This window comes from Narcine bancroftii, chromosome 8 (genome assembly GCF_036971445.1).
Source record: "Narcine bancroftii isolate sNarBan1 chromosome 8, sNarBan1.hap1, whole genome shotgun sequence".
NCBI lineage: Eukaryota > Metazoa > Chordata > Chondrichthyes > Torpediniformes > Narcinidae > Narcine > Narcine bancroftii.
In genome coordinates this window covers 46,449,390-46,468,020 of record NC_091476.1, presented here as the reverse complement: position 1 = coordinate 46,468,020, position 18,631 = coordinate 46,449,390, and the positions used below count along the sequence as shown (strand labels likewise).

General features: G+C 37.9%; 1 protein-coding gene across 24 annotated transcripts in view; it reads left to right on the top strand.

The window, feature by feature from the left end:
• Positions 1–18,631, top strand: part of pabir2 (PABIR family member 2) — an 89,317-nt gene that overhangs the window by 13,068 nt on the left and 57,618 nt on the right. For 22 of the 24 annotated variants that reach the window (XM_069893586.1, XM_069893580.1, XM_069893575.1 and 19 more), the window contains 2 exons: positions 4,077–4,120; positions 16,033–16,087. In XM_069893586.1, coding sequence (XP_069749687.1) covers positions 4,077–4,120; positions 16,033–16,087 — 99 coding nt within the window. The remainder of the gene's footprint in view (positions 1–4,076; positions 4,121–16,032; positions 16,088–18,631) is intronic. The other 2 variants (XM_069893598.1, XM_069893589.1) reach the window with 1 other exon arrangement.

Below are 18,631 nucleotides of genomic sequence, written 5' to 3'. Positions count from 1 at the left end.
CAGCACAGGTAGGTAAGGTGATGAAAAAGGTGCACAGAATACACATCTTCATTAGAAAAAGCAAAGAATCTTGTGTGCTGTTGACTTTGTCACAGGAGAACTATGTACAGTTGTGGTCCTTGGATTTTAGGAGAAAAAGATTGCACAGGAGAGGGTGCAGAGGGAATCCACCAGGATGGCAGCACAGGGAGATTGAGTAATGAAGAGTGTTTCGGTTGCTCGCCTTCATTGGTTGGGGCATTGAATACATGTAAGTGTTGGAACATCATGTTGAAGTTCTACAAGCTGCGATGAGGCCATACTGGGAATATTGTGTGCAGTTTTGGTAACCTGGATATAAGAATTGTATCATAAATTTGGAAAGAATAGCGAAGATGTGTACCAAGTTGTTGCCAGGATTAAGGAATTTGAGTTATCATTAGAAACTGAAAAAACTAGGCCTAGAGTGTAGGAGGTTCAGAGAAGGTTTCATTGAGGTCCATAAAAATTATGAGAGGCATAGATAAGGTGAATAGTGACAGTCAGTTTCCTTGTGGGAGAATCTAAGGCAAGAGGGAATAACTATAAGGTGAGAAAGTAAGATTTAGAAGGGACATGAGGGGATAGTTGTTCTTGCAGATAGTGGTGGGCATGTAGAACGAGCTGCCAGAAATTGTGGTGGAATCAGGTTTGTAAGCCTCCTTTGAGAAATATTTAGATATCTGCATGGGATACTTTTTCTTGACAATAAATCTGATTCTGAATGGTGGGATGGGGTTGGAGGGCCTAATGTGGGCAAATGGGAGGACATGTTGTCGGCATGGACAATTTGAGCCTGTGGTCTTGATTCTGTGCTGTAAGACCATAACCCTGGGTGGGCAGAGGAATGCTTGATGGAATTTAATGCAGAGAAATGTGAGTTGTTGCAGTTGGAAGGTCTAACATGGGTAGAACCTACACACTGAATGGCTGAGATATGGGGAATTGAGATACATAATACTTTGAAAATGGCATCACAGATAGTTATGATGGAAAAGTATTTTGCCACATTGGTCTTCATCAGAGTACTTGGGATGTCATATTGCTGTTGTGCAAAGCATTGATGAAGCTTCATTTGGAGTATTGTGTTCAATTTTTATTCTACTCTGCAGAAAAGATGTTGTTCAGTTGGAGAGGGTACAAAGAAGATTTACGATGATGTTGCCAGGACTCAGGGATGGGGGGGGGGGGGGTTGCGCCTGGGCACAAGGGAGAGGTTGAGCCGGGTGGGGGTTTATTCCTTGGAGTGCAGGAGGATGAGGAGTGATCTCATAGAGGTGTACAAAATCATGAGAGGAAATCAGGTGAAAGCAGAGAGTTTTGCCTCAAGAAAAGGAATCGGTAACCAGAGGACAGAGGTTGAAGGTGAGGGGGGAAAGATTTAACAGGAACACAGAGGGTGGTGGGTGCATGGAACAGGCTGCCAGAGGAGGTGGTTGAGGCAGGGACTTATGCATTGTTTAAGAAAAATTTGGATAGATACATGGCAGGATAGGTTTGGAGGGATTTGGACCAAGCACAGGAAGGTAGGGCTAGGGTGCGTGGAACATTTTGGTTGGGTGGGCAGGTTCAGCCAAAGGGCTGTTCAAGTGGATGATCTGAGGTACAAGGATTAATTTGGAAGAACTTAGTGGGTTGAGCAACATCAATGGGAGAAAAAGAATATTGAGCACTTTGTGTGTGCACCTTTCATTAAGATTAGAGTGCAGAGGGAGGTGATTAATTTAATAAGGGAGGTGGGGGGGGGAATTTGTGAAACAGGAAGGGGTGAAGGATGACAGACAGATGCGAAAGTGGAGTTAAAAATACAAAAAGCTGGAGAAACTCAACAGGTTAAACAGTGTCCTTTATGCAGCAAAGGTAAAAATACATAACTGATGTTTCGGGCTTGGGCCCTTCGTAGTATGAGGGATTGTCGGCAGGTGTCTGAACAAAAAGATGGGGGGAAGTGGGGGTGGAAAAGGCAGAAGATGGTAGGTGGAGAAGGGAGAAAAGGGACAGTAGCACCGATCAGGGAGAGGAGGGATAGCTTGGAGGGTAGAGGGGGAAGGGAGGAGAGAACAGGAAAGAGTGGAAAGGGGGAGGGGTAAGAAAAGGCGAGCAGGTTTAGCAGAAAGCAGAGAAGTCAATGTTAATGCCATCTGGCTGGAGAGTGACCAGATGGAAAATAAGGTGTTGTTCCTCCAGTCTGAAGGTGGTCAGGGTGGGATAGTATGAGGCCATGGACGGACATGTAAATGTAAGAGGGTGACTCAGATTTAAATAGTTGGATTCTGAGAGGTCTCAGGACAGCATAGAGGTGCTGAACGGAGCAACCTCCCAATCTGTGACCGGCCTCTCCGACGTAGAGAAGCCCACAAATGGACCACCGGATGCAGTAAATCAGTACTGTGGACATACAAATGAAACGTTGCTTCACTTGTAAGGCCTGTTTGGTGCCCAAGACTGTGGTGTGAGGGAGGTGTGGGTGCAAGTGTTGCACATCCTGCAGCCACAGGGGAAAGTGTAAGGTGGGGGGGGGGGGGGGTGGTGTGCAGCATTAGGTTGGGAAGGATGAGTGCACTAGGGAATCACGGAGGGAGTGGTCCCTAAGGAAGGCCGAGAGTGGAGGAGAATGAAAAAATGTGTCTGGTGGTGGGATCCTGTAGTAAGTGCCCAAAATTACCGGAAAATAACGTGTTGGATGCAATGATAGGTGAGGATGAGGGGGATTCTATGTTTGTGTATGGGAGAAGAGGGGGCCAGGGCAGATGAGCGGCAAATAGAGAAGATGAGGGCTGAGTTGATAGTGGTGGAGGGAAAGCCTCATTTGTGGAAGAAGGCAGGCACATCAGAATTTATCGTCATGAACAAGTCATGAAATTCAGTGTTTGCAGCAGCGTCAAAGTGTAAACATTTATATTATCACCGTCTTATAACATTACCATATATTTAAAAAATGTAGTGCACGAAAAGTAAGGCAGGAATCTGATGGCAGCAGGGATGACCTCAATGTGCCTTTGAGTGCTCATCCCTGGAAGACCTCGTCTTGGGAATGGATGCAGCGGAGATGGAGAAATTGAGAGAAGGGGATGGAATCCTTGTAGGGGACAGGGTGTGAGGAAGTGTAGTCAAGGTAGTTATGGCAGTTAGAGGGTTTGTATGGAAGATGCGGAAGTGGAGGTGATTGACTGGCAGGTGCCAGGCAAAAGGGGGGGTGAGGAAAAATGGAGGATTTGGTGAAGAAGAGTTGCACAGGGTGGGGAAGAAAAAAATGTGGATCATGGTATTAAGTAAAGATGAAGGCTGAAGGTACTGCAATCTGATAAGTAGAGAAGGTGATCATTGTGATGTAAAGGAAGCTAATAGGGAAGAGATGAATTGCAAGGGGGTGGGGTTTGAGAATGGACGGGGATTTGTGGGGAAGGGGGAAGATGGACGTATTGAGAAGAGGAGAAAGGGAACTCATGAAATTGGAAGGTTCTGAGTTCATAAAATTGGGCTTTAGACTATCCAGGTGGAATATGAGATGTTGTTCTTATAATTTACATTGGGTCTCAACCTGACAATGGAAAAGACACCAGATGGACAGGTTAGTGTGAGAGTGGGAAAGCACTTGGAGCTTGAGATGGCCATTGTGGACAGAGTGGAGAAGATTCCAGAGGAGCTTCCTTGCACAAAAATTCAGGGTGGAACATAGTGTAACCATGACTTTTGTGGGGTCACTAAATTAAAAGCAAAACACACTTGTTTAGACAGGCTGAAAAATGCAAGTTATGCAGTTGGCAGAACACAAGTGCTAGATTTGTTTGTTCCACTTGAAGTACATTTGGCTTGTTTACTTCACAATGCCAACCAAACAAAATGACTGTTAAAAATGTCAGTACATTTCATAGATGTATGTTTGAAAGATTGCATCCAACTGTGTACCTTTTTTTTCCCTTAGCAAATAAAACATCCATACACTGACAATTAAATAGAAACTCTTCGTTGTACAGCAGTAGTGGATGTTCGCTAACTAGAGAGACATGTAAATCAAGCCAGCTACCTGTCAACCTTTTGTTTCTTCTTTGAAATAGGAAGAAGGAATGGATCTCATGAACAGAGAGACAGCTCATGAGAGGTAAGGTTGAAGTGAGGCATTACACATTTGTTGAAGGCTGGAACTTTTGGGTTGAATCAATAGGAAATTTACAACATAAAAGTAGTCCATGCAGTTAGTGATAAGAACTGTGCAGCTTGATCGTGTATTCTAGTATGGGTTCCTTCACCCTCTGATCAGCTTTCTTGACGTGTATTCAGTTCCTGTATAAATATGGGGCAGGTTTCTGGGTCACAGTCTTGGGTGAATTATTTTTCATTTTCTTTCCTTTTATGTTTCTATTAATTACAGTTAACCTATGCCCTGATTTCTTGATCCTTGGACTTAAGGGAAATGTTGTTGCCTACTGTAATCTCATCATTTTCTAAATCTTAGTTATTATCTTCAGCCTCCACTGTACCAAAGAATTGCCACAATTTTCAATCTCTGTTCATCTTTGTGGACCTCTAGTAGTGCATCTTTGCCATTCTTGTAACATCTGGTGTCGTGTACAGAAGGGAGTGCAGTACTGCAGCTGTAATACAATGAGCATTCTGTTAATTTCTTCCATGGTCGCTAACGTTTATATTCAATGCCTCACATGATAAAGAAAAGCAACATTTAGTGAAGCAAAAATACACAGATGCTGGAAATGGTACTTAAAAACAATTACAGAAATAATCTTGAAAAGATTGAGGTAAAAACCAAATGTCCATTTTACAGAATAACTTTTGATGCTAACAGATTTTTTAAAAAACATCCACATGTTGGAGCTTTGAATTGCAGAGTGTAATGGCTGCTGGATACTGAACCAAATGAGAAACTGAAGCAAACACTGTTACCCAACCTGTTTACTGCCCTCAGTTTTTTTTTAGGATTGACAGTTATACAGTACAGAAACAAACTCTTGAGCCCACCAAATTTGTGGCAATCAAGCAGCTGTTTATGTTAGTGGAGGGCAGTAAGGAATATCACTGAACAGATAAGCCTAGGGGTCCAAGTCCATTGTACCCAGTTTGTGGCAAAACAAGTTTCCAGACTTGCTTATTGACTTCTGCTCGACGTTAAACACAGAGGCTGATGGATAAAGTGTCTTGGCTGAGTTCAACACTGTTTTCTGCAACTGGTTCTTGAACTTTTTTTTGACAGAAAAAAGATTTATTTTTCTTATTAATGCTTTGCCAGTAGATTTCTTTTTAAAAATATTTTATTTACAATTTTAAATCATATGACATTGGTTGTAATATATCAGTACAAACATTATATAATTAAATGAACCCCCGCCCAGTCTCCCTCGTCCACCCCACTAACACCCTCTCTCCTCCCCTACCCACCTACAAAGAAAGAAAAAAGATCACCACTAAAAACAGTCATAATCAACTTTTTAGCTGTGGAAACGGAGACATCCACCAGAGCAGATTGGGAGATCAAATTCTAATACCAAGGGTTTTTAAATATGGGCTCCCTACCTTTACAAAAAAATGATATTTATCCCTCAAATTATGCGTTATCTTTTCTGAAGAATACACGATTTAATCTCAATATGCAATCTTTGCATTCCTCATACTAAATCAGATTTCCATGTAATAGCCAAACATTTTTTAGAAACAGCCAAGCATAAAAATTCAATTTGGTACATAGTCAATCTCAACCCAAAGCAATCGACTTAATATCTCCTAATAAAAATAACATTGGATCAATGGTAAACTTACTTTTAATACCCACTCCCAAAACGATTGAACTTGTAACCAAATAGGAATTTGATTTGAATAGAAAGATGAAAGTGTTTGGAGAAATTTGTGTAAAGATAATATGACTAAGGTTATAAATGTACGATTTAGATTGGTACAATATTTTTTACATCAATTGTATTTAACTCCTCAAAGATTAAAGAAATTTAAATTAAGTTCTTCAGATTTATGTTTTAGGTGTGGAGAAGAGATGGGTACTTTTTTTTCATTCAACTTGGACTTGTTCAAAGGTTCTTGAACTTCTTGACTGAAAGACCCTAGTCAATGAAGATTGGCTGCATCATGGTGTGGTGCTGCAAAGCACCAGACCAAAAGTCAATGCAGAATATCAATAAAATGGCTGGGATCACTGGGGTCTCCCTTTCCTCCATTGATGACACTCACTGGGAGCTTTGCTTAAATGGGCTCAAAACATTATTGTGGATCTCTACCATCGATCGCACATTATATTTGATCTTCCTCCATCGGGAAGGAGGTACAGGAGCTTCAAAATTAGGGCTGTCAGGTTGGGAGATATCTTCTCCCCACAGATTGTGAGATTGATGAACAGTATCCTGAACTTTTGGTTTATTATTAATGAAATTGAATAAATTATTCCAGTGCCTTTTTCTGAGGGCAGGAGTAACAAACATCAGAGGTTATCTGTACAAAGTGAAGGGAGGAAAGTTTAGGGGAGATATCAGGGGCAAGTTTCTTTTTTTTTAAACACAGAGTGTTATGGGCTGAATGCTGTAGAAAGCCTTGCCAGGGATAGTGGTGGAGGCTGAAACACTTGGGCCAGTTAAAAGTCTCTTAGACAGGCACATGGATGAAAGAAAAATAGACGATTACGAGGTAGGATGGTTTGGTTTTTTTTCTGCTTAATATATTTTTATTGAGTTTAATCAAATACATATACACATAATAGGTTCTTAAAGAAGAAAATACAATATACATTTATGTTGATTATCATATTGTACATCAATGATCATACATGAAATCACAATTAAACCATTAAGTATTTATTGCCCTGAAAAAGAAAGAAAAAAAAACTAACTAAAAGAGGAAAAAAACCCAATTTTTCTAACCCCTCCTACTAAACAAGGTTGAATTAATATTTATTAGCAGCCTTGGAATCTAGCAGACCTCCGGAATTCCAACAAAGCATACCAATCTACTGCATCCATGTACCTTAACTAATCAAATTGTGGTAATAAACCATAAATGGACCCCATGACCTTAATTTTCCTGACATTACATCTAATTTTCTCTAGACTCAAAAAGGACTCCATATTCTAAGTGGATAGGTAGAAAATCATCTTTCCATTTCAACAGGCTTTCTCTTCTGGCCAGCAATGTAAAAAAAAAATGCCAAAACTTGTATTTGACGTTAAATTTATATTCTCATCCTTGGAGAAATCAAATATTGTTATTAACTGACAGGGTTCAAGATTGATCCTGAAGATATCTGAAAAAGTTTCAAAAATATCTATCCAAAATTTTCCTAATTTGGGACATGACTAAAGCATGTTTATCAAAGAGGCTTCAAAAATTTTACATTTATCACAGAATGGATTAATATCAGGATAAATTTGAGACTGTTTAATTTCAGAAAAATGTACTCCATGTAATATTTTTTAATGGAATATATAGGTCATCACAACATTAATGGCCGAATGGGCTGTATTCTGGTATAATGTTCTATGTTCTAATATTTACACATTTATTTTGTATTATATTTTTATGTACATGAATATTATTTGCTGTGTAAGAAAAATAACATGTGGATCATGGTCTGGAGAAAAGCTGTTTTGTTTGGTTGTGTATGTACACTCAGATGATAAACTTGAATTAGATGTGGTGTGAAAGAAGGTAGATGGCATGCAGGTCTTTATTGCTCATCCCATAGAATTAAGAATGGGACATTTTGTGCAATGTCAAAACCTTGTGAGACCATCTATCTGCAGACAGTGCAGAGAAGATTCACGTGGTGTGTGGATTGAATAACATAAGTTAGGGATATATTCTGGCTGAACTTGTTTTCCCAGGAGTAAAGGAGATTGATTGAACTTGATAAGGTATGAGAGGCATGGATAGAATGGATGCACAATCTCTTGTCCAAGGAAGGAGAATCAAAAACAAGAGGCCATAGATTTAAGGTGAGGGGAAGGAGTTTTAATGGAGATCTAAGAATGGTTGATATCTGGGGCTCGCTGCCGGAGGATATGCTGAGTCAAAAATCAGTTAGACAGACACACAAATGCACAAGAAATTGAAAGATGCAGAGTTGTGTGGATGGGAAAAATGTTTGACATGGACCAGGTGGGCAAAGGGCCTGTTTTTGTGCCCAGTGACTCCAGGATTCTGCTAATCCTTTTACCTGTGGACAAACTCTCCAAGATGCTTTTGTTCAACATCATCTAATGTCCTTCTATTTATATTATCTCTTGTGCTTTGTTGTACCTCCCTGAAGATATTATCCCAAACTTTTCCCAGATTTTGTTCAGTCTGGGAAAGATGTTGAGGTTTTGGATAGAGTCCAGAAGAGGTTCACTAGTATGGTGCCTGGATTGGAGAGTGTTGGCTGCAAGGAGACATTGAACAAACTTCTCTGGAATATGAGGTTGGGGTGCAGATATGGTAGAAGTTTATAAAAATCATGAGTGGCACATTTAGGGTAAATGGTGTCTTTTTGCAGCATGGAAATCTGGTGACCATGATAACAAATTTGTTTCATCTGCCTGCACATGATTCACATCTCTTCATTCCCTGTCTGTTCATGTGTCCATCTAAATGTCTCTTCAACATTTCCATCTTCTTGCACTACATTCTCCTGACAGCATGTTCTAGGAATCTATTCTTCCCCATGTTTTTATATTAAGTAAAAAACCTTAAAACTATGCTTTCCAGTATTTGACATTTCCATCCTGCAGATTAAAGATTAAAGGCCAAAAGACCTGTGTTGCATAGTCCCAGGTGTGAGGCTGAAGGATGATCTTCTGGATATTTATAATATGACAAGGGGCGTGTATAAAATGAGTGCTCACATCTTCCCTCCAAAGATAGAAGATTCTAGAACTATCATCATATGCTTAAGATGCAAAGGGAGAGATTTAAGAGGGAGTTGAAAGCAACTTTTTCCCTGATTTTAATCTGTATCTGGCATGAGCTGCCAGAAGAAGCTCATCCAAAATGCCCACTTGGTCAGCTTGGACAAGTTGGGCTGAAAGGCCTGTTCAATGCTGTATCACTTTGTGACTCCATGAACTTTCTGAATCAATGATATGCAGTAGACAATTGCTTCTCTGACTGGAGGCCTGCTAGTAGGGGTGTGCCTCAAGGATTGGTGCTGGTTCCATTGTTTGTCATCTCTATCAGTTATCTGGATGATAATGATAATGGTAAATTGGATCAGCAAGTTTGCAGATGATATGAAGATTAGATGTGTAGTGAACAGTGAGGAAGGCTTTTTAAAAGAAAAGGGTTGCAAAATGGCAGATCGATTTAATGCAGACAAATGTGAGGTGTTACACTTTGGAAGGTCAAGCCAAGGTAGGACATGCACAATAAATGGGAGGGGTGTATGGGGGTGTGTGGCAAGATGGCGTAGAGTCTAGACGTGTAATTTCGACCTCTCTGGCCAGACTTTTAAGTACCTGTTTTTTAACTCTTTGTTTTCAAGTTTAAACTTTTTAAATTTTAGTTTAAAGTATTAAGAAAAGAAGAATTTTCTTATTCTATTTTTTTCCTTTTGTTATTATGATATTTTGATGTTATTGACTGTTTGGCTGGGGAGGGAGAGATTTGCACTAAGTTCTTTACTAGTCATCAGCCACTGGTGGGTGACCCACACCCAATTTTTGTTTAGGGGATTACTACCTTTTGGTAGTTTTTTTTTGGGGGGGGGATCTTTTTTTATTATTTTTTAATTTTATTTATTTTTTAATATTGGAGGGCCTATATATATTGATTTGAGTTTTTATATAAAGATATTATTGGTATTTAGTAATAATAGTAGATATGTCAAAGTTGAGGTTTGCTACTTTTAATGTTTGAGGATTAAATAGTCCGATTAAGCATAAGCGAGTCTTGGCGTATATTAAGAAAATGAAAATTGATATTGCCTTTTTACAGGAAACACATTTGAATGTGAAAGAAAGAGTGAAATTAAAAAGGGACTGGGTTGGGCATGTATATTCTTCTTCATTTCTTTTTCTTTGGCTTGGCTTCGCGGACGAAGATTTATGGAGGGGTATGTCCACGTCTGCTGCAGGTTCGTTGGTGACTGACAAGTCCGATGCGGGACAGGCAGGCACAGTTGCAGCGGTTGCAAGGGAAAATTGGTTGGTTGGGGTTGGGTGTAGGGTTTTTCCTCTTTTGTCAATGAGGTGGGCTCTGCGGTCTTCTTCAAAGGAGGTTGCTGCCCGCCGAACTGTGAGGCGCCAAGATGCATGGTTGGAGGCGATATCAGCCCACTGGCGGTGGTCAATGTAGCAGGCACCAAGAGATTTCTTTAAGCAGTCCTTGTGCCTCTTCTTTGGTGCACCTCTATCTCGGTGGCCAGTGGAGAGCTCGCCATAGAACACGATCTTGGGAAGGCGATGGTCCTCGTGACCCACGAGGAGATGTGAGCCACCCAGCGCAGTTGGGTCTTCAACAGCATGGATTCGATGCTTGTGGACTCTGCCAGCTCGAGAACTTCGAGGTTGGTGATGAAGTCATTCCAATGAATGTTGAGGATGGAGCGGAGACTGCGCTGATGGAACCATTCTAGGAGCTGTAGGTGATGCCGGTAGAGGACCCATGATTCGGAGCCGAACAGGAGCGTGGGTATGACAACGGCTCCATACATGCTGATCTTTGTGTGTTTCTTCATGTGGTTGTTTTTCCAGACTCTTTTGTGTAGTCTTCCAAAGGCGCTATTTGCCTTAGCGAGTCTGTTGTCTATCTCTTTGTTGATCCTTGCAATTCTAGAGCTAAAGGTGTAGCAATTTTGGTACATCAAATTTATCTTTTGAATTACAATCAATGGAGGAAAAGGCAGGATGTATTCTTAAATTGAATTGTACGATTTTTAGTGAATTTTGGACTTTACTTAATATTTATGCCCCAAATGCAGATGATGAAATATTTATTTCAGATGCATTTTTATGTTTGGGTCAGGCTAATTATAATATTTTAGTTGGTGGTGAATTTAATTGTGTTTTGGAACCTTTATTAGATAAATCTCCGAAGAAAGTTAAAAAATCCAAGATGGCAATTCAGGTCCAAGCGTTGATGAAAGATCTTAATTTAGTAGAAATTTGGAGACATCTTAATCCGACAGAGAAAGATTTTTCCTTTTATTCGTCTGGACATGAATCATTTTCAAGGATTGACTTTTTTTTAGTATCGGCACATTTACAAAGGAAAATATAGCAAGCGGAATATAAAAGTAGGGTGATTTCAGATCATTCTCTGTTATATTTTACATATGAAACTTCTGAGAAAACTCAAATAGCTTATCGTTGGATATTTAATACAATGTTGTTAAAAATATGGAATTTATTGATTTTTTGAAAAAAACAAATTAATTTTTTTTTAAATAAAAATTCTAATTCTGTTCAAAGTAAGTTTGTATTATGGGATGCTATGAAAGCCTATTTGAGAGGATAAATAATTAGTTATACTTCTAAAATAAAAAAGAATCGATTAAATCAGAGTCTTGAATTGTTTCAATCTATTCTGTATTTACTTGATAAAAAATTTTGTTTCGAGATTTGAATATAACTCGATGAGTTAGAAAAGGAATTTCAGAAAGATGTTACAGAAGATCAGAAAATGGAATTACCTAGGCTGAAATTGAAATATAATACTTTGCAATCTTATCAATTTGAATGTGTGATTAATAGGACTAAACAACGGTGTTACGAATGGAGAGAGAAAGCACATAAGGTATTGGCGTGGCAATTAAAGAAAGAACAGATATCGAGGACTATTAATGCTGTTAGACGGAATTCTCTTATTACTTATAAACCTCGTGAGATTAATGATGAATTTTATTCATTTTATAAAAAGTTATATACATCTGAAGAAAAACAAGAAACTGGATCAATTTATTTTTTTTTTAAATCACAGTTGAATTTACCGATATTAGAGGATGGAGATATACAGGAGTTAGAAGAACCATTTACTGATTCGGAAATTAAAATGGCTATGTTGGAAATGCCAAACGGTAAATCGCCTGGTAATGATGGATTTTTGGTTGAATTTTATAAAAATTTTTTGATGATTTATCTACAGTGTTTGGGGATGTATTACGTCAAGTTGGAGAACATTATGAATTACCTGAGTCTTGTTCTAGTGCTTTAATTACAGTAATTCCTAAAAAAGATAGAGATCCTTTGAAAGTATCTTCATATAGACCAATTTCGTTGTTAAATGTACATTATAAAATAATAGCTAAAATATTAGAGAATAGATGGGCTATATTTTTACCAAAGTTGATTCATATTGATCAAACAGGTTTTATAAAGAATAGATATGCTTCAGATAATATTTTGCGGGTGATTAGTTTGATTAATAGATTTCGACAATCTTTAGATCACCCGATGGTGATATCCTTAGATGCAGAAAAAGCATTTGATAGAGTTGAATGGAATTTTTTGTTTAAAGTTTTGGAGAAAATTAAGTTTGGTCCTTCTTTTATTGTATGGATTAGGGCTCTATATAGTAAACCGATAGCTAGAGTATTGACGAATGGTTTGATTTTGGAATCTTTTAAGTTAACTCAATCAACTCGTCGAGGTTGTCCTTTATCACCAGCTTTGTTTGTGTTAGTGATTGAACCTTTAGCACAGTTGATAAGACAAAATACACAGATACAAGGTGTGAAAGTTTTAGATGAGGAGTATAAAATTAATTTATTTGCTGATGATGTATTGGTGTATTTAATAAACCCAGCTCAGTCACTTTTGCATTTGAAGGAATGTTTAATACAATATGGATGTCTTTCTGGATATAAAGTTAATTGGGGGAAAAAAGTGAAATATCACCAGTAAGTGAAGGAGATTATTCAGTTTATAAGAATATTATTAATTTGACGATCGAATTAAATATCTGGGTATAATTTTGAATGTTAATTATCAATCTTTATATAAATTAAATTATGCTTCATTAATAAAAAAATTAAAACTGATTTGATTAAATTGAAAGATTTACCTATTAACTTAATGGGAAGGATAAATACAATTAAGATGAATATTTTTCCGCATATTCAATATTTGTTTCAATCTATTCTGTATTTACTTGATAAAAATTTTGTTTCGAGATTTGAATAAAACAGTTAGGGAATTTTTATAGAGGGGTAAATTTTCGAGAGTAGCTTTGCATAAATTAACTTGGAAATATGAGTTAGGGGGACTACGTTTACCACATTTTCAAAATTATTATGAAGCAGCCCAACTTAAATTTATTAGTTCATTGATGGATTTGGTATGGCCTCCTAGTTGGGCTAAAATTGAAATGGCAAGTATTTCTGAATTTGAAAAACATCAATTATAATGTGCCTATACTAAAACATTTAATGAAGTTATATATAAAGAAAAATAAAATGATAGGCTCTAGGGGTAAATTATTGGCTTTGACTCTTTTGTACAATAATCAACATTTCTTTTTCAATACATAATCAAAGTTTATTGCATTGGAGATTTAAAGGTGTGAAAAATTTGGGAGATTGTTTTAAAGAGGGTAAGTTCTTATCTTTTAATCAGATGAGGGAAGATTTTGGTATTGATAAGAACTCTTTATTTCTTTATTATCAAATTCGATCTTTGGTAAAATGTATGTTTGGTAGAGATATGATTTTACCTAAAATGACTAAATTTGAGACTTTTCTTATGAAGGTACCAGAGAAGGGTTATATTTCATCTATATATCAAATATTACAGAATGGTATGGATAAAAATGGTTGGGATAGATCTAAAATTAAATGGGAAGCAGATATTGGTTTTTTTTCCTGAAGATGATTGGTTAGATATCTATTATGATAGTGTAACTAGATTGACAAATGCATGTTACAATTTTTTACATCAATTATATTTGACACCTGAAAATTAAAAAAAATATATGATTTTAATGAATCAGATTTGTGTTTTAGATGTGGTGATACGGTTGGAACTTTTTTTCATGCTGTTTGGTTATGTATACATATACGATTTTTTTGGAAGAAAATTCAATTGTTTTTGGAATACCTGTATAAGATTAAAATAGTTTTAGATCCAACAGTATTTTTATTGGGTAGCTTGCAACCTCTGAAAGGTTTGGGATTAGATAAGTTCCAGCTTGCTTTTGTATATTTTGCTTTATCCGTAGCGAAAAAAATGTATTGCTAGTACGTGGAAAGATACAAATATGATTGATATTAATAGATGGCATAATGGGATGAAATATTGTTTAACAATGGAAAAAATTACATATGTTTCGCATGATAATTATAATTTTTTATTAAAAAGTGGCTGTTATACTCAAAATACTTACATTTCAATTTATATTGACTAGATTTTAACTTTTTCTTTAATTTTTTTTTTCTTTTTTATGGCTCTCCTTAGGAGAGTTGGCTGAAGGGGGGTGTTCTTTCTTTTTTTCTTTTTTTTTCTATATAAAAAAACATTCATGTTCATGTTTAATTGCTGCATATGTCATATTATTTGTTTTTTGAACAAATAAATAAAGTTTTTTTTAAAAGATGGGAGGGGTGTGAGAATTGTAGTCAGACAGAGGGATCTGGGATCAGATATATAATTCCCTGAAATGTAGATGGGATCGTAAAAACAGCTTTTTGGCACGTTAGCCTTCATAAATCAGGGTTTTGGAGTTGGGATCGAATTTAGAGTACTGTGTGCAGTTTTGGTCTCATAACTACAAGAATGATATCAAAATCAAAGAAGATTTATGTTGTTTTGTCTTGAGGATCTGAGTTCTAGGGGAAGATTGGACAGGTTAGGACTTTGCTCCCTGGAGCATAGAAGAATGAGGGGAGATTTGATAGAGGTATACAAAATTATGATGGGTATGGATAGAATAAACCAGGCTTTTTCCACTGAAGTTAGGTGAGACACAAACCAGAAGTCATGGATTGAGGATGAAAGGGGGAGCGTGAGGGGGAATTTCTTCATGCCAGCTGAAGTGCTGAATGTGGGCTCAATTTTAGCTTTTAAGAAAAATTTGGACAAATGGATGGGAGAGGTATGGAGGAATATAAACTGGGTGCCGGTCAGTGAGACTTGGCAGAATAATAGCTCGGCACTGATTAAAGGGCTGAAGGGCCTGTTTTCTGTGCTGTTTTATGCATTACAGAAAGCCAAAGATTAAGCCCAGTGGAGCTTGCAGTATATACCCTACGGAAACTCATTCTTAAAGTCTTCCAGTCACAAAAAACTCTTACATGTCATGATTCTGTTCTTCCTCGCACTGAGCCAAATTTTAATCTGATTTGTCAAAGTTCATTTTTATTGTCAGAATACTCACATACATCTCTGAGATTCTTCTTCCTGCGGGCCAGGCAGAATTTCTTCTTATCAGTAGTGCAAACTGTACTCAAGAAATAGATAGTTATACAAAATAAAGAAATGTATACAAAGTGACTATTAAATATTCAGTAATAAATAATGTGCAAAATAAGAGTTCTGAAACCCTAGCATGTTTTAGGATTAACATCTGTACATTTGCACCTCTGGATATACCATCTACTCTGTTTATTTTGGATAAAATTTCATCCATTGCTCAAAGGTGAGGACGTTTTATGAACATTCAGTTATGCTCAGTCTCTAATCAGCACTCTTAACCATGCTCACTTTACACTGCTTCCCATGTGGCTTTGCAACTACCAAAATATCTGAGTTTTGCTGTTGCATGCATTAGATTTTTTTTAACTGAGAAGAGGAAAGGACACGACAGCACAGTTAGCGCAGAACTATTACAGCGCCAGTGTCCAGGGTTTAAATCTGGTGCTGTCTGTAAGGAGTCTGAACGTTCTCCCTTTGTCAGCGTGGGTTTCCTCCGGGTGCTCTAGTGTCCTTCCGCCCTTCAAAACATTTGAGGTTGTATGCTAATTGGTGTATTGAGCAGCATGGGCATATGGGGCAAAGGGCTTGATACCATGCTGGATTTCTAAATTTAAATTTATGAGCAATCTTTTGAATTGCCTTTCACTGTGTGTTGACATTGAGCTTGTTTTGTAAACAGGGGAGTACAGGCAGCAATGCAGATGAGTGTTTCGTGGGAAGAAAGCTTGAACCTGGTGAGTGACCAGTGTATCAATGGGTGAAATGTTCTATTTATCCATCCTTTGGCTCCTCCTAACAAATACATTCCTTTCCCTCAGAGTGATGTGTTCCTTGATGTTTTTACTGTTTGTCATCTGCTAATTGAACTCTCTAACTTGACTTTGACCAGAAAAGCTCTCTCTCTTATTTCTTGAAATAAATTCACTCCTGTATTCAGACTGTCAGGTTCATTGTGAATGTAACCTTGTGAAAGACTATTATTATTGAACTGGCTCTCAAACTCCAAAGGAATGTGAACAAACCAGTAAGTGGAACCAATCACCCATTGAAACGGGAACATTGACTCTCCTCTGAATGTAAAGACAGCTTGAAGATGACCCAACTACACATTGTAGCTTTACTTTTCATTGAAAGACAGTAGACTAGAAGGACAGTAGCTTAGTTACTGGACTATTATCTTAGATGCTGATGAGAGTTCAAAATCCACCCTGAGATTTAAACATTTAAATTAAATAAAATAAATCTTGAACTAAAGTTACTTCATGTAATGGTGACCATAAAATTCTGGAATGGTTATAGAACCCATCTGGTTTACCAAATTCAGGAAAGGAGATGTGTGACTAAACATACAGAAAATGACCAGGACAGGACTGATTCGGGATCCTGTAAACTATTGAAAATAAATTAACATGTAACATGTGGATGTGAATTCAGCAAAGAATTCTAAATGTGTTGTTCCTTTGAACCTCCTAGCTGTGTGGTCTCCTGGTTAAGGTAGTGATGGGCCCAATTCACATTCAGCACCCACTCTCTAAGGGTTCCCAAACATCTGATGTTTATTTTCATAATCAGTTGTACTGCACTGAAACATGACCTTCAACCTGCTACATCCATACCCATTTTTTTGCCCATCTATACTAATCCTATTTGACCCCCAATGAGGATCGTATCTTTCTATGCTATGCAAATTTAAGTGCCTGGTTAATTGAGCCTCTTAAATTAATAATTCTGTATTTCCACTCCCTCCTCCGGCAGCACATTATAGGCATTAGCCACTCTGAGAAAAGAAACTGGCCTTTTAAAATTCCATCCTCTCACCTTAAAAATATGCACTCTTGCTTTTGATGCCCCAATCATGGGAAAAAATATTCTGACCATCTTCCCTATCTCTGCCTTTTATTTTGTACACTTCCGGCAGGTCACCTCTTCGCCTCCTTCCATAGATCCATAGAACAGAAACTGGCCCTTCGAGGCTCTGGTGATTATTTTTCTGCCTAGTTCCACTGACCTTGGGAGGGACATATCCCTCCATGCTTCTCCCATCCATGTGCCTGACCAAATATTTCTTCAATATCAATAATGTCTGCATTTAATAATTCAGCTGGCAGCTTTTTCTACTCTCCGCATGAAAATCCTCCTAATGTTCCATTTAAACTTTCCCTATTTCACCGTTAACCCGTGTCCTCTTGTTTCTATCTCATCTAACCTCATTGCATAAGGCTTGCTTGCATTTACCCAATGTATACCCATCATAATTTTGTATACCTCTGTCAAACCTCCCTCATTCTACACTCCAGGGAATATAGTCCTAACCTTTCCCTGTAACTCAGTCTTTCAAGTCCCTACAATATTCTTGTTAATCTCCTCTGCACTCTTTCAATCTTATTGATAACCTCCTGTAGGTGGGTGACCAAAACTGCAGCAATACTCCAGATTTGGCCTCACCAATGTCTTGTCCAACTTCACCATAACATCCCAACTCCTGTACTCAATTCTTTGATTTATGAAGGGCAATGTGCCAAAAGCTCTTTTTATGACCCTATATACCTGTGATGCCACTTATAGGGGATTATGCGTATGCATTCCTAGATCCTTCTGTTCTACTGCCCTAGCATTTATTGTGTATGTCATACCTTGGCTTGTCGATCCAAAGTGTAACATATTAGTTTGCATTAAATTCCATCTGCCATTTTTCCAGCAGGTCTAAATCCCTCTGCAAGCTTTGAAAGCCTTCCTAACTGTCCATGACACATCCAAACTTTGTGTCACCTGCAAACTTCCCGATTCAATTTACCACATGATCATCAATATACAGTAGATGACAAACATCAATAGGCACATCAGTGGTTACAGGCCTTCAGTCAGAGATGGAATCATCCACTACCACTCTCTTGCTTCTCCTGCAAAGCCAATATCTAATCCAATTTACTACCTCACCAGGGAAAACAAACCTAGCCTGTTTGATCTCTCCCCATAATTGAAATCTCTCTCCATAATTGAAATCTTCCTATCTAGTCAAAATCCTGGTGAACCTCCCCACATTCTCTCCAGTGTAGCCACTTCCTTCCTATAGTGGAGTGTCCATAACTCCCCTCAATCCTCCAAGTAAGGTCAAATAGGTGTTTCATAAATCTGTGACATAACATCCCAAATCTTATATTCACTGCCCCAACCTATGAAGGGAAGCATGCCACATATCATCTTCACCTCCATATCAGCCTGCGGTGTTACTTATTCACAACTTTGGATTGAGCCATTGAACAGAGAACAGTGTTGTG